Genomic DNA, 21,716 nt, shown 5'->3' with positions numbered 1-21,716 from the left:
GTTCATGACTTAAAAGAAATATTTAATCAGGTATGTAGATTTTTCCTAAGGTATAGAGAGGGTATAGAGAGGCCAGACTACAGGTTTTATTCTTCTTTAAGCAGAGTTCTGAAAGAATAATTGGTATATGTAGGGAAACATTGTTAAGAAGTTTTAATCAGGGACAATTTGGATGTAGTGAAGTTTAAATTAATATTCATTTGGAAGTGATAAATCATCAAGGTTTTAAAATAATGGGGCAAATTTTATAAATGCAGTAACTAAAGAGTTAAAGAGCACAGCAGCTTGAGAAGCAGCTACAGCCTTGGGCGTGTTTCAAAAGTAATTTAACCCTTTCTACACATCGGAGGGAGAGTCTCTGACTATAAATATTTTCAGCAATAGTTTTTACTAACTCAAACTCAGTAAAGTGAAACAATTAATAAGAAGCTAATGTTAATTTTGTAACTTACAGAAATCTGGTTCAGTTTAAGTAGTTATCTCTACTTCAAATAATATTAGAAAATGTAAAAGCAATTATTGTGACAACTTAAATTTATGCTTTAAGTTACTAGATCCTAGTCAAATTATGTCTCCTATGTTCACTATTTCACTAGTATTTAAAGGTTAATTGAATAGACTGTATTCTCATATTTGTGATTTGTAATAATGCATTCAAATCCAGAATATAAAATTATAACAAAATGCATAACCCTCATAATAATTTGATATCACTGTTAATATGTACTTGATTGTGATGGCATTAATATTATTATAATATCTTTTACTTTGTAGTGATTTTGATGCAATTAAAACTAATTAACAAACTTGCCAATATTATAGCAGTGTAATTGAAGAATGCATTTAACTAAAAATATTGATCATCCCAGTAATCCTAAGGGACCTGAAATAAAACAATTATTTGCAAATGTAAGAATATTCCAAGGTACCTGGTTGCAAATTTTGAAGTTTTAAATCAATATCCTTTAAAGAGTAATTTTGTATCAAGATCAAAACATGTACCTTACTTTGTGAAAACTGAAAACATATGTTTAAATGTAAACTATGTGTAAAAGATATTTGTTAAAAACTGATCATGCCTATTTGCAATAATATATGATTTGTATTATAAACAAAAAGTTTAAAGTAAACTGACTATCACTATAAGTTAAGAGAATAACCAGTCCCTGCCTTAACCCTCTCTAATCAAGATAACATTAATGAAAACTTAATTCCAAGCAAAGCTGTTAACTCTTTTTCTGTATTATTGGAAAGAATTACCAGATAATTTATACATTGCGAATTTGTTGAAAAGAAAATTTGTTTTTCATATTTTGTAACATTTTAATTTTTTATTGTGTATGTAAATCTTGGAAACCTTACAAATGCTATTGGTAGTAATTACTGTTTAAGGTAAAAGTCATGATTTACAACTGATATTACTCATTTATGGATTACTAATTTGGATTCACCATTCAAAAGAAAGATATCATTGATAAATAATTCTTGACTCTTACCTGAAGTCAAACAATATTATACTCCCTTCCCTCCTTTTGCCATATTCAAAGCAAAGTAACATAATAATTAAAGCCCCAGAAATTTGAATGTAAAGTAAGCCAATATGTTCCACTGTTTACTAAAGAAACTGTACCCATCCCAAGTGTTGTTTCAATGAAAGTTAGTTTGAATCTCTTGTACATTAATTTATTTGTATAATTTTCTGACCATCAATTGGAATAACTAATTACAAATACAAGGAAACAAATAATGCCCCAGAATTATAATATGGGGATCGAGGTTTTATCTTATTCATACAGAAAATGGATCCAATTTTTGGGTAAAAGACATTTCACTAACTATATATATAATTTTGATTTTTAAAACATTTTTTTACTTAAAAACATTGTATTTTTCCTGAATTTTTAATTTTCTTATTGCTTTTCCTTTTAATTTTTTTAATATATAGAATAATTGACTTTTTTCACTTTTTCTCATTTTTTGTACTTAAATTACATATTATCAATATTAATCCTTTTTGATTTTACAGAAATATAAACTTAATATTAATGCATACCCACACAGCCTTAGTCTATAGAAACCTGCCATGAATTGGTAAATATTATGGGACTATAATTAATGATTCTGTCTGATTCTAGGAGAAGGGAACAAAGGAGCCACAAGGTTAAGGAGACCACCCAGTCCAATGGGATTGGTGAGAAACTGCACAGTGCCTAGCACCACAAGGTCAAAAAAGACGATACCAATCCAAGAAGGATTGACAAAACTTTCTCATGCCAATGCTGAAGGACTTAAACTTAGCGATTGGGTTCGAGGTTGTAGCTTTTCTGACATAGGTTAGAGGCTGGACTTCCTTGAGCTTCATCCTAGTTAAATACCAAAGGCTGGCCATCACCCTGGCTCAAGTGCAGGCAAATCAGACCAGGAAAAGACACTTCCCTTTCTCACAAAAAATTTGGTCCTTTTCTTTCTCATATAAGTGTGGTAACTTTCTATAGTCCTGGCTTCTGAATGGGTAATTGCCCCATTGCTTAAATCACTTTACTTGGGCCTTGATACAAGGACCTGCTATAAGTTTAATTTTCCCTACATTTTTGCACATAAGACTTTGATATTTTACATTTCATTCACAACTTATTTTTTCCCTCTCTTTTATTTGGATTTTTTTTTAATTTTTAAAATTTCTTTTGACAATTGATTCACACAACCCAAAAACTCAGCCATGTATCCTTAACTGATCTGGATGTTTGCCTTAACCCTCTTCAGAGAAAAATGTATGTTTTATAATCTATAATGTAAAGTTTAAATTCTTTTGAGAGTAATTTCAGGATAAGAAATTTCCCATCTCCCCAGAATCCAGACAACAAACCTGTTTGGAGAAGACACCATGAAGATGCCTGCAGAGACCTACACTGCATCAAGAAGATCCAAAAATGAACTTTGGGGTGCAGTTGCTTGAACTATGGGGAATTGAATGCATTTGTTTTTAATGTACACTCTTGTGCCAAAGGGGACTGCCCCCTAATTGGCTTTTTGTCAATGCACCTAGCAATCATTGGATCATTGTTATTGTCCTCTTTTCTTTTCATCCCCAAATTTGTGTAACTTAAAAGTTTCCCTTGGCCCTCATAAGAGAAATTCACACAGCCCAACAGGTGGTTGCCCTTTTCAATTTAAAAGAAAAGGAAGAATATGTGGGAAGCCAATAAGAGACTAGATAAAAATCTGAGACTCCTCTTTTGACCCCTTTTGTGATCCTTGTAATTTCTTCTTGAAAAGTATTAAGACCTTATTGAAAAGCTTTAAGTTCCTATCAAACCTGAATTTAAAGGGTTAACACAGCAAGGAATGCTGCTGCCCGTTATAGCCAAGGCCAAAATACTCCCCAACTTGGCTTTCTGATAAGCCAGTCAAAATTCAGCCTTGGCCATGGTCTATTCTGAAGCCAATGTTTTGTGTTTTGATGTGACATAATTTGTAACTTCTGCGCATCTTCAAAGTTTGGGGGTGGGGGGGAATTCTTTTGTGTGAAATAAGTTTTGAAATATATATAATAAACTCCATGCTCCTGGAGCCAGAGCAGGAAACATGAGGTAAAAGACAACTCCCTTGTCCTGTCCTTATTTCCTTATCAACTAAACTGTCCTTATCAGATTATCAGAGATGATAGATAGAGATCTCCACAACTGGCATTTAGCAAAAGCCACTCCAAACTGTTTTAGAGACCCATTAGCTCCTTTAGAAGGTAGACCATGTCTATTCCTCTTTCTTTTCTTTAAAAAAGAAAAAAAGCCCTTAGCTTCTGTCTTAAAATCAATACTAAGTATTTGTTCCAAGGCAGAAGAGTAGTAACTGTTAGATAAAGGAGATTAAGCAACTTGCCCAAAGCCACACCAAAAGTGTCTGAGGCCAGACTTGAACCCAGGGCCTCTTGTCTTCAGGCCTAGCTCTCTAATCCACTGTGCTACCTAGCTGCTCCTCTATGACTCTTTCTACATCCCATATGTAGCACACTGCTCTACAGACAGCAGGTGCTCACTCATTAAATTCTGTCAATAGTAATGACAACAAATATCTGATAAGTAATTATAACTAATTTCAAATACTGAAATTACACCATCAACAGGCGTACTAGAATCCTTATTAAATCTTTAAAGTAAGTTTCAAAATAGTCACACATTAAAAGCTTGGAATCTCATTAAAGTACTTGTAGAGCAGTATTTTCCTCTCTGAGAAGTAGAATTTCAGCAGTCAGGGCATCAATCAATTCTCGATGATCACCTAATACCACTTCCAGGCGTTGCCTTGTATCTACTTCCTTACGCAATTGCATCTCACTCTGAAAAAGAGGCAGCACATTTCTATAGTTAAAAGAGAAATAGAAGCAGGAAGTAAGGATCAGTGGGGGAAAAAAAGCATAAAAGTAATACATGCGAATTTCATACACAAAAATACATGCCCTATACTGTAAAAAAGGGCATGATGAACAATGTGAAGAAAATTTATAATTTTAAAGCTACTTTCTAAATAATTTTACATGAGGCAGAACTTTAGATAACACAAACCAGTTCTAAAAAACACAATTTGAAGACTGATTTGAATTGTTAATATCATGACATTTAGTAAAAGAATAACAGAATATCCAGTAGTATAACTAATGAAAACCTAGATTATTATGCATTTTTAAGATTAAATGGAAAAATAAGAGTCATAAAATTGGTACCTTCTTTTAACTCAGTGTGATTCTATTGCTGGAACTTAATCCTCACATTTTTTTAAGTGTAAAAAAACCACCTATATGTTTAAAAAATTTCATAGTTGCTCTATCTGTAATAGCAAAAAGTTAGAAAAAGTTGTATTCAACAGCTAGGACACTGCTGATGAAATTATAGTGTACTGATACAACAGATTCTTTTAAGTTGTCATAAAATGATAAATATGAAGGATATAAAGAGGTGTGAAAAGAAAAACAAAACTGTATGCAAATTAACTACAATTCCATAAAAATGGGGGGAAATCAAAGCCAGGAAATGTAGAACTTCAGGCTGACATGAAAGACGACAAAAAGCAAAAGCATTTTTCCTTTGTTAATTCATTTGCCTCAATCTTGTTAAATACAAGATTTAATGTGGATTCTAACTCCACATTTTGAGTGCTTATTTTGTTGTTGTTTTTTGTTGATAGCTATCAAGTTTATAAGAAATATTTAATTTTGTAAATAATTTAATTCTTCAATAAGAATATTAGTTATTTATAATGTAACTGAACTAAAAAAAAGAAAAGGAAAAGTTTTTCAATTTATTTGTTCTATATGTTATGTTCACAACAAAAAATAGCTACTTTTAAGATCAAAATGATGCCATGCCAGAATCTATTAAATAATACTAATCAAAATAAAGGTATTATCTACTTGCAATTACTATAGTTACAACTAAGCTACTGCCTGAACATAAAGAAGATGAAAATAGGAAGCAAAAGGCAATATGATGCTAAAATGTATTTAGTCTTGTCATTTCTAAAATAGGGATAAGGAAAGTGAGTTAGCTGTATGGTGAATCTCCCATTCCTTTATCACAATCACCAAAGAGGACCAAACAAAATTAATCTTATTTCATCCTCAATTCTCAGCTGTGAATTTACAGAATCAATGTAAAATAATCCAAAATTGCAAATAAGTTAGTTATTCCTTTTATTTGGGTCTGATGTGTGTTTTGATCTTATCTGAAGTCTTTCTACTTACATTTCATTTAGACTCAAATTAAAATTAGTATGGATTTCCTTATCATATTGATTTTCACTTGGTACCCAATGAACAACTATCTGAGGCTAAAATTTTAATAAAGATATTATTAAAGTATAGAACCCTTTTGTTTTTACTATTAACATATATATTTAAGTGTTTATTGCACTTAGTTTGGTAATTCAGACTATTCCTACACTTATAACAAAGTTAAGTAGAAATTAAAAACATTCACGTAGGCCAGGGCTTTCTCTTACCTCTTTAAGGTAACGCACTAGCCGACAGAGAGAGCTCACTAGGGACAAAGTAAAACCAGTCAAACCTTGACTGTTTTTCCATCCCTTGACTTCCCTCCCTGTCCATCGTTCGTACTCTTCCATTTCATGTTCTACTTCGTGTATCATGTGTTTCAGGACATCCAGGCTGGAGCCATCACCCCTTGATGTATCTGAGGTGGTTATGTTGTTGAAAGAAACATTTTTCTTCGCTTTGGTGGGAACAGATAAATCTGATTTCTTCTTCACTGAGAGTAAGAAAGAAACATCTTTTAATTGAAACCAGGCAAGAATGCATCCAAAAATCTGCTAGAAAATCTATAAATATAAATCTCTATGTACATATAAACATATATGTGCATATGTGTACAGAATTGATTCAGATTCATAAGATGTGAGGATATATGAAGGAACCTAAATACAAATTAGGCCCACTGAGGAAAAGCAGCTATAAAAATATATTTATGAGTTTGCCTGGGATTTCATGGCAGGGCTGGGATCTCAAAATAGCTGCTCAAAAAGTACTATCTAACTATAACCAAAAAACAGACATCTCTTGAAAAATTTCCTTCATAATAATTCTTGAAGCTGTTCATTATTTTGATGACCAAAGAAGTTTTTGTAAAGTCATGACCAAATGACCCAGACTTTCTTTTCCCCAGATTCCTATAAATCCCCGTTATTGTCAATATTCCTCAATTACTTGGGGTTGTAGAAATGATTTAGAAAATGCTTTGGGTAAAAATCTTTTCATAAACAATTTTCTGTGAGGAAGTTACACCCCTAAGAATTATATAATTCTTATACTCTACTTAATCTATAAAAACTTTTCTCTTTGTCATAATAAAGGATAGACCTAGCCTATGTGCTTTGTGCCTCACCCACTCAGGGTCCCTCCCAGTCTTTCAGGTGTTTGCTCTTTCTATCTCTATTTTTCTCTCTCTTTCTCCACAGCTGTTTGTTACGGTGGGTTTAACCCCTGATTACCTGGCCCTCACACACAATCAATCATCTCTTATCACTTGTCGATAAGAGCCATTCTCCAATTGATAAATGATCTAAAAATAGGAAAAAATCAGTTCTTAAAAGAAGAAATCTAGGCTATCTATACCCATACACACAAAAAATGCTACATATAACTACTAATTAGGAAAACTCAAAGCAATTTTGACATTCTACGTCATACCTATCCAATTAACAAAGAGAAAATGACAAATTTTGGAGGAGCTGTGGGAAAATAAGCATAATGATGCATTATTCGTAGACATCTATGAATAGATACAATCATTTGGGAAAACAATTTGGAATTATACACAAAAGGTAATTAAATAATTTATGTCCTTTGACCAGCTATACCACTACCTGGCTTTTACCCTCCCCACAAAAAATGATTTAAAAAACATGCAAAATTATTTATAGCAATTATTTTGTGGTGGTAAAAAACTAAGAATTAAAAGAATATCAATCAATTGAAAAATGGCTGAATAACTTGTGGTATATGAATGTGATGGAATACTATTATGCTACTAAACAGATGATTTCAAAGAAACACAGAAAGAATGATACAAACATGTAGAGTAAAGAACTAGATGAACAATTTATTCTATCACATGTATGTTATATAAATAAATAATTTTGAGAACTGAGACATAAATATTTTTGTATACAGCCAATGAGAAAATTTGTTTTGCTTGACTATCCATATTTGTTACATGGAATTTCTTTTCTTTTCCCCCCAATGGAATGGGGAGTGGGAGAAACAGATTTTGTTAATGGGGGAGAGGGTACTACAAATATGGAATGCTGCATTCCTTTTCAGATGAGGTCACTATATTAACTGTTTGGCTTTGTTACAAGAGACCTTAAACTTCTCATAGAGTGGAAGTAATCAGTAAATGCTTATAATCTTAAAATAAAATACATCAATAAAACATTTTAAAAATAAGATAAAATAAACACATATTTGATAGTTTTACTTTTTATAATTCAGAAAGAGTATGCTACAACACCTACTGTAAATAAAATAGAATCAGTTCCCTACAGAGCTGCTTGGAATAGAGAAAGATGTTTCCTGGCATTTTTCAATAAACTTCTATTTTAGCTTGGTATCTGGCAACATGGCTACAGGAAAAAAAAGTCTATTCAGCAACAAAATGGTTCTATCAATTTAAGCATATTATCCATCTTTATCAATAAGGAAAGTAAACCTTTGGCTAATTGTTGTTTCTGTTTTCTTGAGTTAGGATTCAGCACTTGTCCCACCACATAATTTGAGTCTTCATTCCCTGTAGGTTCCTCAGGCGGAAGCCTTGACTGGATCCTCTTGACTGCATTAGTAGCATTCAGAGCTGTTGAAAGGAAACAACTTCACCTCATGTAAGCAAAACATAAAGTTAAATTAAATTTACAAAAAAAATCAGTATCACATCCAATTAGGCTAATATGGCCCCAAATCAATTGATACTCCCTCCTTTCACAATGGTCCTGTTTTATAAAGAATACTACATAGTAGGCCCTTTTCTTGATGGATCATGGAAGTGGAGAGTAATGGATTTAGGACTAGCCTCAATTCCCAGTTCTGATGCTTAATCTGTAACCCTGGGCAAGCCTTTTAACTTCTCTGTTCAGAATTCTGTTTTCTCACCTATAAAATGGAGATAATACTTCTTCACAGGATTGTTGTGAAGAAAATTCTGGACTATATAAATGTGAGCTATTAAAATAGTATCAAGAACAATGTATTGTTGGAACTAACCTCTATGTTCCAATGATGGAATAGCAACTGTTGGAGTCGATGGTGGAGTAATTTTTTGCGACGTAGCAATTTTCTGCCGCATACTTGTACATAACTTAGAAATGAATTCAGAGTTCTCTTCATTTAGACGCTGAAGAAGCCTTCAGACAAAGTATTCATATGTAAATAGTTATTTTTAAGTGGCAACAAAATATCAACAAGTCTGACTAAACTTTAGTTCAATTTGATCAAGTCTAGAGGAACTTTTAGAATCACCTACATCAATCCTTTTACTGCATAAATAAGATATTGAAGCTCAGCAACTGACTTGCTTAAACTGAACCCAAGTCTCCTGTCTTCCAGTCAGATTGTCTCTTGATCCAAAGAGAAAACAATGTTTTCATTTCCGATAGGAAAAAATGATTAGAGAATGATGCTGACAACCATAGAGTAGATTTTAAATAATCAACAGTATTACACAATCTGTTTGTAATTCAAGAATCACCAGAGAAACTTCCTGTAGAGCAGAAATAAGAACTAGGCCTGTCTATTCTAGACCTCCATCCCAAAGACATAGTAAAAGAGTGTTCTCAGGCAGAGAAAATTAAATTATAAAGAATAAAAATACCAAGTCTGCAAAATTTAAAGTGAGTGAAGAAAAATCCATTACATATTCCATAGTAAATTCAAAATAGATATGCAACTTGAATATTAAAGATCATAACAGAAAAAGAGAAAAAAAAACAGATCATACATCTTTCACAACTATGAGTACAAGATGATTTCTTAACTTAATAAGGGATAGAGGCAATTATATAATATAAAAAGGCCAATTTCAAATAAGCATTTATTAAGCACCTACTATGCTGAACACTGGGGATATGAAAAGAAATAAAAGATAGTCCCTGTCCTCAAGGAGCTTAAAATCTAATGGAGGAGACAACACACAAACACTATAGAAGGTGGTAAAATCACATCTGGAACTTAAAGGAATCCAGCAAGCTTAATACAGTCAGAGAGGAGGCAGCAGTGTTCCAGGCTTAGAGGATAGCCAGAGAAAATGTGGAGAACCAAGAGATGGAGCATCTTGTTCATGGAACAGCCAGGAGGCCTGGATCCAAGAGTATGAATTGGGGAGTAAGGTACAAGAAGGTATGCAAAGGTAGGAAGGGGCTAGGTTATAAAAGGCTCTGAATACCAATAGGATTTAGAATGTGGTCCCAAAGGCAACAAGGAGCCACCAAAGTTTACTGAGTAGGGGAGGACAAGGTCAGACCTGTGCTTTGGGAAAGTACTTCGATGGTTGGAGTATAGACTGGAGGGGGAAGAAGCTTGACACAGGCAGAACCACTCTTGAAATAATCAAGGCATGAGGTGATAAGGACTGGCATCAGAGAAGGGAGCATATTCAAGAGATGTAGAAAAGGGGAAAGAGACAGACCTTGGCAACAGCTTAGATAAGGGCAGTGAGAGATGGTGAGGAATCCAGGGAAATTCCCAGGCTCTAAGCCTGAAAGCCTAGGAAGATGGTTTGCCCTCTAGGTCCTAAGGGAAGGTAGGAGGGGAAGGAGCATTTAGAGGGAACAGTAACAAGTCATGTTTTGAACACACTGAGTTTAAGATATCTCCTGGAGTCCAGGACAGGTCTTGACACACTGCCCCAGAAGAGGCAGGGACTCTAACCATCCAACAACACCCTCCCTCCCCTCACCGGAGAGATCAATAAGAATAATTGTGGAGAGCTACAAGCATGGCAGAGGCATTCTGCATGGTCATGGAGCAGCTTCTCCATAGCAGGGGCCCTGTTGTAGCACCATTCTGGCTGAAGCACTCTCTTGTTCCCACACATGGACATCGGCTTAAGCTACGATCATTCCTTGGCTGAGATAAATAGGCAAAATCGTTTTGAAAAGCAAAAAGTCATAGAGACTTTTTTCATATACTCTTACCTATCCGTTCTTGTATTAGACTGAAAGTTCAGAGAGCTATCGAGTTCATTCTCACTTTCTTCTGACTGACTGTTGATAGTTTCTTCACCTTCTCCTTCCTCTACTTCATTAAGAGCCTGACTCAGAAGAAAACATTAAAATTGTGTGTTTAGAACAATTATCCCATTCCCCAGAACCCAACTACAAAACTACTATACTACATGGGGGCTAAGTCTTTGCTTACTGATCATCTGGGATTGCTGACTCACTGATTTTGATCAGGGGGAGGCAAATTACAGTAGCATGACTGGTTTTGAACAGCACACATGCTAAGAATGGTTGATATATTTTTGAATACAATAAATTTTACTTAAAAATATAAAAAACCAAGGAGATGCCCATCAATTGGGGAATGGCTGAACAAATTGTGGTCTCTGATGGTGATAGAATATTATTGTGCTGAAAGGAATAACGAACTAGAGGAATTCCACATGGACTGGAAAGACCTCCAGGAATTGATGCAGAGTAAAATGAGCAGAACCAGGAGAACATTGTACACAGAAACGGATACACTGTGGTTCAATCAAATGTAACAGACTTTTCTACTAGCAGCAACGCAATGATTCAGGACAATCCAGAGGAACCTATGAGAAAGGATGCTATCCACATCCAGAGAAAGAACTATGGGAGCAGAAATGCAGAAGAAAAACATATGATCAATCACATAGTTCAACAGGGATATGATTTGGGGATGTTGACTTTAAATGATCACTCTATTGCAAATAGTAATATTATGGAAATAGGTTTTGAACAATGATACATGTAAAATCCAGTGGAATTGCTCAATGGTTCCAGGAGAGGGGATAGGGGAAGGAAAGAACATGAATCATGTAACTATGGAAAAATATTCTAAATTAATTAATTAGATAAATTTTTTAAAATAAAAATTTAAAATAAAAATTAAATATATATATAAAACCATTCTTAACACACAGCTACTTGAAAAATAGGCAGAATGGGCCATAGTTTACTGACTTCTGATCTAGACAGAATTACAAGGGACTTAGGGGTCAGCTAATTCAACACTTTTATTTTACAGAAAAGGAAACTGAGGTTTGAAGATTTTAAATTATTTCTCTAAAGTCACATGACAATAAGTAGCCAGAACAGGATTTGAATTTGAGCATTGTGAACTCTAACCTCAAGGCTCTTTCCCACTGCTGCACATAATTCAAAAGATTTAGAGCCAAGAAAGGCATTAAAAGTTCCTATCTATGCTTCTAATTTTATAGATGAGGAAAATGAGGACCAGAGAAGTTAAGTAAAGAGACTTCTTCAAAGTCACACAGATAATAAGTATAAGACATAAATTTAAACCAACAACCAGGTCTTTTTCTACAACATCACTGTTTTCTTTACTATATCAACCTAAAGGTTAACAAAAGCCTGCTCCCTAGTCTGCAAATTAGAGAAATGGGATCAAATTGGGCAAGGGTTCCACTGATCAGAAGGAAAAGTAGTTTTTCTCAGTTTTTTTCAATCTCTTCTGGATTAGGAATAATATTGTCAACATAAATTCAAAATCACAAAAGCTTCAATTTATTTTGATTCTGTACAAAAAATAATGTTACATATATACATATATATATCATAACATATTTATGTAGCATGTCAGGGAAGAAGTGTTAAAAATAAGAAATTTTTTTAATTAAGTAAAACTCAGCCCTTTTTAAATACTGAAATTACTATTTAAATATTTTGATGGAATCTTCCTAATATGTATTGTGTACTTTTCTGTCCTCTTAAGCAGAAGGTAATGAATACAATCAACCTTTTATTGAAGACACAGGGTTATTACTATAAGTATCAATCACTCTTCTATAATTGAATAGTACCCTCAGAGGCTACACTAATAGCTACAGACCATGATGCCTTTGTGTTTAATATGATTTTCAAAACACAATCTTTTATATTCCTTATATTTAATCCAATGTGTACTAAAAATGTCAAATCATCCAATTTACAAAATTTATACCTAAATAGATATGATGAGCTCTGAATGAGATTTCAGGGCTCTACCTATAAAGCAAAGTAAAGTAATTTTTGTAAGAACATACTCATACATAACCAAAACCCCCAAATAAAACCAAAAATACATAAAGTCTTTAGTGTCAATACTTTGTGATAATATCCGCACAGCTTAGACATATTTAACACTTCTGGGTTCTCAGAGCTATTGCGGGTTATGGTTGTTAGAACTCTGACCTCCATATAAGTAGGGTGTTAGTGTATGTATGTATGTATGTGTGTGTGTAGGTGTATACACACATATATACTATATATGCTTAGTACATAGAATACATATTATATACATATGCAATAAATGCTCTTTGTATGCTATATCAAACACATGGTATAATTCTATACATAAGACTACTTTATAAGTAAGAGTGACTAATAACAGTTATTTTAACATTTTATTAATTAAATCTCCTTCGGTGATAGTATGGGTGTCTAAATTGAAAATCATCTCATGCAAGCTTTTATATACCACTGCATCATAGTGAAGTTTCTGTATATTTAACAAAGCAAAAAAAACTACTTACTGAGAAATAATGAATTCAGAAGGAAGATAAAATTTGTGAGAAATGAAGATTAATGAATACTTTTATAGAAAAATAACTTTTATTACTTTGAAATGTGTTTCAAAATAGACAAAGTGCTGCCTAGCAGAGGTCCTCATACAAGGTGACAATAAATAAGAATGAGTTGTGATTGGTACATTAATTAATAATAGGAATGGCTAGGGATAGTTTAAAAGAATTTTCTTTTTTAAAACAGCTTTAAATACTAAGGTAAACTCCTGTTTAAAGTTCTACTTTATATATTTAAAGAAAGGATTTACTAAACTGGAAAAAAATGTACAAATAGTCACAAATTCTGAATTATTACAGTATGAATTTATTGTTACATATGATTAGTTATTTCCACTCTCTAATATAAGGTAAAGAGTGTAAGATTTTGTGACAGATTTTTCCCTCCTTGTTTCATAGGCTTTTCCCTCCTCCACTTCCAGATCTGCAGTTATGTTCTGAAGAAGGATGTACAGGATGTACATGTACCTGAAGGATATGTACAGGAATTTTCTTGAATACTAGATAAAGTGAGTTATTACATACAGTTTTATAAAACATCACGTGAAGTAAAATCTTAACTACACAGAACTGTTAAGGTATATGGAATTATAAAGGGAGTCTGGCTAATCAAAGAATCCTTGATATTAGTCCACTTAACTAATTTAATAAGTAGGACATAATAAATAGAATTTGTTAACATAATGATATAGCACTTGACTCAGAGTTTATAATGTAGTTTAGATATATCTTATTTGATGCCCATAACAACCCTACGAGTTAGAGAGGTAAAGCATCACTATTTCCATCTTTTAGTTAAGGAAAAGTGGAGCTAAGATGTAAAGGGAACTTGTCCAAGGTCATACAACTAACATCAGAGCCAGAGCTCAAAGCAAGATCTTTCGATTCAAAATCCAGCATTCGCTCCACTGGCAGTTTCAGAAGACATCAGTCACTATAAGGTCAGCACAGATTTAGAAGGTTGGGCTGAATATAAATGGAATGCAGAACAGTCCTTGGAACTATTTGTTATAGTCCTTATTTGTATCCCCTCTCCTTCCCTCCTAACATTTTTTAAGCTTTACTTTTAGTATGAACTTTTCTTGTGATTTGCCTCTTTCATAAAAATGGTTGCAGCAAAAGATCATGCTAATTTGGGGTCCCAATTAGTTAGGTTCCAAATAACTGATGTAGGAATATTTGTTTATATAGTCAATAAATTCCTCATTTCTCAAAGCCACTAGGGTTTAAACATACTAATAATGTACAGGACATATAACTATAAAAGGATGACACTTATTTGTGCTTTACTTTTAGAAACAGTCTTTCTATTTTATAATTAATTTTTCAAGCATACTAATACCAAACATTAAAAGCATTATTTTGCTAGGGCAACTGAGTAATCATTACTATGGCACAAAAATTCACATTTGCTGCTATTTTAACTGCAAAGCTTACATTTAATTCAAGCATTTAACATATTGTTACAGTTAGAATGGATAACATTACCTGAGGGTCAATAGAAGATTCGGTAAGGATTGACTCAGTAAGAGGGTCTCTTTTTGACACAATAGGGCCAGGGGAAGAACCAATCTCAGAGTCAGGAGCTATTGTGACATTAGGATAGCCTACAGAAGACAAAGAAGAAATTCACAATTATTTGGTTAATTCACTAATTTGGTTCATTACTGTTGTGTATTACTACAGGATTGTTTTCCATTTATGGTAGTCTTTTATAGTAATTTATAGTAGTCTTATTTATAATACTCTTTTATAAAATACTGAGTTCCAATTAAAATGAATGTCTTATATTTTGGGTTAAGGTACTTAATATGTACCCACAGAGAAGAGGATATTTCAATATACTCGAATGTGATCTTTAGCGTTTCCATCATTTGGGGGGGTTGGGGGAGGAATGGATCTATGATTTACTAGTATAGAGAATTCCTGATAAGTAAAACTTCCAATACCAGCTTATATAGTCTCAGAGCATTGCCTTGAGCATTAAGAGGTTAAGTTGCTTGCCCAAGGTCACATAGAAGCAAGACTTAGACTTACATCATCTTCCTTACTCCAAGGCTAACCCACCATTCCCAGTACTCCACACTGTCCAAGTCATTAAATGTCTACTTTTTTTTAAACCCTCACCTTCTGTCTTAGAGTCAATACCAATTCTAAGGTAGAAGAGCAATAAAGGCTAAGCAATTTGGATTAAGTGACTTGCCCAGGGTCCCACAGCTAGAAAGTGTCTAAGGCTAAGACATCCCGACTCAGGCTACCCTAAAATATACTTTTTTTTTAAGCCCTTACCTTTCACATTAGAATGAATTTTTAAAATATACTTTTCGAGAGGCTTTTGAAGAAGTTTTTGGTTTCAAAATGAGCTTTATTCTGATAAAATGCTTTAATTCATAGACTAAAACTTAATAATTATTTGTTGTTATATTAATTGTAATGAAAGTTAAATGAGCCATTTCTTGTTAACAATATAATCTATATATATAACTATATACACACAGTCTAATATATAGTTCCTATAAATATCTTAAAATAAGTTGAGTTCCAGTAGCTTATGCTATTTGTAGCTAACACAGAATCACAGACTTTGTAAGGCTTGAAAGACTCATCACAGCTTATCTAGAACAAGCCGTAAAATTCCTAATGGATACAAGTTAAATGACCAAAGGATAACTAACAGATATATGTACATATTAATTTAACCAGATCAACCTATAGGTTCATCAGCTGATTAGGAAAAAGTACTGTATTCAATATACAGTGGTAGTGTTACCATTAATAAAAGAAAACCTCTCATCTTTTTTTTTGTTAACTTCTGTTTATTGGCTCCTTGGTGGAAGAGTGGTAAGGGTGGGTAATGGGGGTCAAGTGACTTCCTGGTCACACAGCTGGGAAGTGTCTGAGGTCAGATTTGAACCTAGGACCTCCCAACTCTAGGCCTGACTCTCAATCCACTGAGCCACCCGGCTGCCCCACCTCTCATCCTTAAATTGAACAAGTTACCTGTGCGCCTACGAGGAGCATCACCAAACAGATCTTTTGCTACAGCCATCATCTCATCAGATCTTTCTAATGCATCTTGCATCTGGTAGTTATCAGAAAGAATCTAGAGAGAGAGAGAGAGAGAGAGAGAGAGAGAGAGAGAAATCTGACAATTATTCATCAAAAACTTCAAAGCCTAGAAAACCACAAAAATATGCAAACAGCCTCTCATTTGAACAATCAATTTTCTTGCTTTTAACTAACAAGTCATTCTACCTTTCCCATATTAGGAAGGAAAAGTCCTTCTGCTCTAAGAAGTTCCTTATCTTTTGCTTACATTCTGCTTTCATCTGCTCTCCTCCCCAACTTCACTATTTTGAAACCCAAGCAAGAACTGACATATTTTAATATAAGGTTAAACCATATTGTCTTTTCTTCTCCCACTTTCTCAAGTTTATTAACCCATAGAACTCTGGGGTAAAGGAGAGACTCCCTCCCAAAGTTTTCTCTTTTGATTGACCATCCTAAATCTACATCTGAAAAAAAAAAAAGACATTTGTTAACAAGATTACACATAGCAAGAATGTAGGGACATGAAAAAACTTGACCACCAAACTTCTGGATGGACCCAGGCCCTCCTTACCTTTCTTGATTCTAAGAACCTACACTGAGGTTTCCCTGGTTCTAACTTTATCTCCCTCTGGGGATGGTAAAAACGCCTGTTGTTCCTTGGGCCTTCCAACAATTGTAGGACAACCTTTTGCTCTAGTCCTTTCCTTACCTGCATGTATGCACCACTGTCAGTTCTTAGACCTTATTAATACCAAAAAGAAAGATACCACAAAGTGGGTTAACAACAAATAGTAGGACATTGCCCAGTGAAGTTGCATTAATGAGAAAATGAATATTACACCTGATGTAGAAGTCGGCCAGGGGGCATGGCACAGTGGGAGATGTTGAGGGACTTTCAGAAGGAGATGAAACAGAGCCCATAGTTCATATGCTCTGGCTATATCTGGAGCTGAGCCTTGCCTTCATCAGGAGTTCATGTCTTCCTTTCATGGTATATAGAAAGAGATACATTGCCTTACCTCCTTACTCTTAGTTTGGTGATCATAACAAACCTTGAATTTGGGAGATTGGGTGGATGGAGGAACTTCTTTAATATACTGAAGCCTGGGGGTACCAAGAGCCACTTCTGCCTAAGGATGGTTGGGTGGCATTAGCTTCTCCACCTATTGTTTACTTCACTGTTAAAACTTCTAATATGGGTACATTTCCCTCCTCCATTTACTACCCACTCACTCTTCAACCCCTTTCAATCTGGCACCTACTCCTAATATTTTTAATGAAAGTAATTTCTGAAGCCATCAGTTACCTCCTAATGTCCAGCTTCAATAGCCTCTTCTCAGTCCTCCTTTCACCTTTCTGTATCATTTTTATAACTAATGATCATTCCCCAACACAATACTCTCTCTTCATGATGCTTCTCTAACAACATACTATCTTTGGTTCTCCTTCCTCTCTCTGACTAATCCTTTTCATTTACTTTCACCAGCTCTTCTTCTTCCCTCCTCAAAATGTTCCCCATGTTCCATGTTTAACACTCTCTCTATACTCTCTCCCATGGCAGTCTCATTCATTCCACTAGTTTCTATTATCACCTCATGCAGATGATTGCCCAATCTGAATCAGTCCCATATCTACAGTGTCTGCTAGACTCTCTCTACTTGGGTGACCCACTGGTATCTCAAACTAAATATGCTCAAAATGAATCAGTCATCTTCATCCTAAAATCCTCCCCATTTCTTTTGATTGTATCACCTTTCCCCCAACCACTCAAGCTCAAAACCTTAGAGCAGTGATGGCAAATCTTTTAGAACTTTTTAGGGACCCCATGCCATGCCCCATCCCCCAGATTGTGTGCTATGCCCCACCCTCAAATGCATGCCCTGCCTCCTAACTGTGTGAATTGCCCCACCCCCTGCATTTGGGGTCAGGACCAGGCTCCCAGCCATGAAGGCAGGGCTGAGTTCTGCCTGGAAGGTGGAGAGAGGTTCGAGTACCCCACCCACTGTGTTCAGGGCCAGGCCAGGCTCCCAGCTAGTGGCCTGGTGTACCCACAGAGAGGTCTCTGCATGCCATCTTTGGAATGCGTGCCATAGATTTGTCAACATGGCCTGAGAGCTATCCCTGACTCCTTCACTCTACATACCCACTCAGTTACCAAATCCCACTGATTATACCTTTGAAGAATCCATTCTCTCTTTTCTATTACCACTAATACCATCTTAATTCAGGCTCAAACTATTCCAATACCTTTCCTAACCAATCTCCTGCCTTCAACCTCTCTCCTTTCCCACACAGTCTTATAATTTATACCACTGAAAAAAAATAACCAAAGCTTAAAAATATGAATTGCCTTCCTAATAAAATACAAGTTTCTTGACATGGCATTCAGGGCTCTTCACCAGTGGTTCCCAAACTTTTTTGGCCTACTGCCCCCTTTCCAGAAAAAATATTACTTGGCCTCCTGGAAATTAATTTTTTTTAATTTTAATAGCAATTAATAGGAAAGATAAATGCACCTGTGGCCATCACCACCCCCCTGGATCGCTGCAGGGGGCGATGGTGCCCACTTTGGGAATCACTGCTCTTCACAGTCTGCTTCTAAATTGCTTCAACCATTTAGCATGAGTACATTATTAGGAGGTCCATTTATAAACAGACAATAAAATAAGTTCATTTATAAACAGACAATGAGTTGAGTCCAAAGTTGAAAAGAAGGGGTAGATCAACCTAGATTGCATTTAGGAAAATTCCATAGTATTTTCAACATTCCCAAACTGCTTACTGCAACCAAACCCTATTCTGCTTAATGTTTTCCAGAAGATAAAATATGACTGTGAATCATGGAACATATTATCTTAGAAGAATCAAAATTATATATAGTCCAAGTAGGCTGCAAAATATGTACTAGCAGCAGTGATGGTGATGATAATAATTCTAACCTCAAAGCCCAACCTGTCATCTATGTCACTGGCAAGGAAGCAACTAGAGGGTGCTCTAAGAACTATATAGTAGCTGTGAAAGCCTGGTAGGAACATTGAAATGATGGCTGGTTAGGTTTTGGCAATACTAAAGACTAAAATTTATATTCTAGGCCAATGATAGCGAACCTTTTAGAGACCAAGTGCCCAAACTGCCACCCTCAGGCAACATATGAACCCCTGCCTTACCCCAGACAGGGGAGGGAGGAAGTGCTCCCATTGGCTGTTGGGAAGAGGGAATGGTCATGTGAGAAATGTCCTCAGACATGTGAGGGGAGGAGGAGAGCAGCCCCCTCCAGCACGCACACCATAGGTTTGCCAACATGGTCCTAGCCAGTGAGGTGAAACTGCTCCTACAAATCTGAGAAAGACAGGTTGTCTCTACTTGAAAACAGCATGATATTCAATTTGCCAGAGGTGACAGCTAAATCAGCAGCACTCCTTCATGTTCTGGACCCACAGGAAGACAAGAATAAACCAGAAATACTGATAGCTCATTGGCTAGCAATTTTTTAGTGAAGATGATATAGACTACTTAGAGTGAGCAAACCACAAATGGGCATGAAATGAACTATACTTTCATTACATAACAATATTATCTCCTAGCAAAATTATAAACAGCTCTCACTAGATACACGCAAGAGTTTCATACTGTTTTTTTGTTGATAATACCTTCGGCTTCAAGACATACAATGAAATGTTGCTGGTGGGGAAATTATGAAAAAAATTTATCCCTAATATTAAATTAAGTAATTAATAAATCAAGGAACTAGTATAATCTGAAGAAAAATGTTTAAGAAAAAAAGTGAAAATGTTGAAATCAACAAAAAAACTTTACTTAATGAAAACACTAGGAATTTTAGCCATTAATAATAGATTTTAAATAATCATACACAGAATACCTCAGAGTACATCTGTCAAAACAAACCCATAAACTATGTGAATATATTTGTAAAACATTATGGCACAAATGAAATAAGATATAAATAACTGGATAATTGTTCATGGGTGGGCAGAGCCAATATAATTAAAATGACAATCCCACATAAACTTATCTACTTAATTCAATGCCATCCCAATTAAATTACCAAAAAAACATTTTATTGAGCTAAAGAAAAAAAAAACAAAATTAATCTGGAACAAAAGGTCAAGAATATTAAAGGAATTAATGAAAAAAAATCTAGCAGTACCATATTTTAAATTGTATTATAAAGTAGTAATTATTAAAACTATCTGGTACTGGCTGAAAAATAGAAAGGTAGATGAGTGGAACATTACAGACATCCAATAAAGAGTAGAATAGATTATAGATTTGATGAAACTAAAGATCCAAGTTTTGGGGAGAAGATTCACTATTTGGTAAAAACTACTGGGAAAGAAAAGAAAGAGAAAAAACCTATTGGGAAAACTGGAAAGCAGTATGGCAGAAACTAGATATAGATTAATATTTTATACCATTTACCAAGCTAAAATAAAAATGATACAGGATCAAGATAAATGAAAATATCATAAGCAAATTAGAAGTACTGGGAACATATTAAGCTATCAGATATATGAATAGAAGACAAATTCATTATGAATTGACAAATTCATAAGAATATGAACATTTGGAGGGAATGTGGAAAAATGGGACACAGACAACACTGTTGGTGGAACTGTGAACTGATTCAATCATTTTGGAGAGCAATTTGGAATTACACCCAGAGTTATAAAACTGCATACTCCCTTAGATCCACCAATTAGACAAAGCCAATTCCCAAGTAAAGGGAAGAAGGAAAAGAACTCATATGTTCCAAAATATTTATAGTAGCTCAGCTCTCTTTGTGGTGACAAAGAAGTGGAAATTGAAGAGATACCATCAATTGGGGAATGGCTAAACAAATTATGGTGTGATTGTGGTGGAATACTACTGTGCCATGAGAAGCAACGAGCAGTTTAATCAAAAAAAAAAAACTTGGAAAGAACTACACGAGATAATGAACAATGAAAACCAAGAAAATATTATACACAACTACACAATTAATGTTAGAAGAATAAACTGTGAATGTTACTTCCAAAAAGTGAACTGAAAGGTGAAAACATAAAAGACTTAATTTATGTGAATATGTCAGTCTCCTGAATGATGCCTTATATGATGTGGGTAGAGTGAGAAGAGGCTGAAAGACTTATGGATAGGATTTATTATGTAGACATGAAGAAAAGCAAGCTAAACATAAAAGAGATCTAGTATTTCATTTATATGCAATCTTCTTTTATTTGTATATGGAAATGCTTGTTTTATTTGGTTTTATAAAATCTGGAAGAAAAAAAAAAGAAATACAGAATGTTAAAATATTTCAGAGTCTACCTTTGAAGGAAC

General features: G+C 34.5%; 1 protein-coding gene across 1 annotated transcript in view; it reads right to left on the bottom strand.

The window, feature by feature from the left end:
- SPICE1 (spindle and centriole associated protein 1) overlaps nt 1-21,716 on the bottom strand; it is a 76,839-nt gene that overhangs the window by 24,161 nt on the left and 30,962 nt on the right. Inside the window, exons 5-11 of the mRNA XM_044670093.1 lie at nt 16,329-16,431; nt 14,817-14,935; nt 10,696-10,811; nt 8,768-8,907; nt 8,220-8,360; nt 5,995-6,260; nt 4,205-4,336 (exon numbers count right to left, since the gene is read on the bottom strand). Coding sequence (XP_044526028.1) covers nt 4,205-4,336; nt 5,995-6,260; nt 8,220-8,360; nt 8,768-8,907; nt 10,696-10,811; nt 14,817-14,935; nt 16,329-16,431 — 1,017 coding nt within the window. The remainder of the gene's footprint in view (nt 1-4,204; nt 4,337-5,994; nt 6,261-8,219; nt 8,361-8,767; nt 8,908-10,695; nt 10,812-14,816; nt 14,936-16,328; nt 16,432-21,716) is intronic.

Source organism: Gracilinanus agilis, chromosome 3, assembly GCF_016433145.1.
Source record: "Gracilinanus agilis isolate LMUSP501 chromosome 3, AgileGrace, whole genome shotgun sequence".
NCBI lineage: Eukaryota > Metazoa > Chordata > Mammalia > Didelphimorphia > Didelphidae > Gracilinanus > Gracilinanus agilis.
Note: the sequence above shows the minus strand (reverse complement) of the source record. Positions and strands in the feature narration are given on the sequence as shown.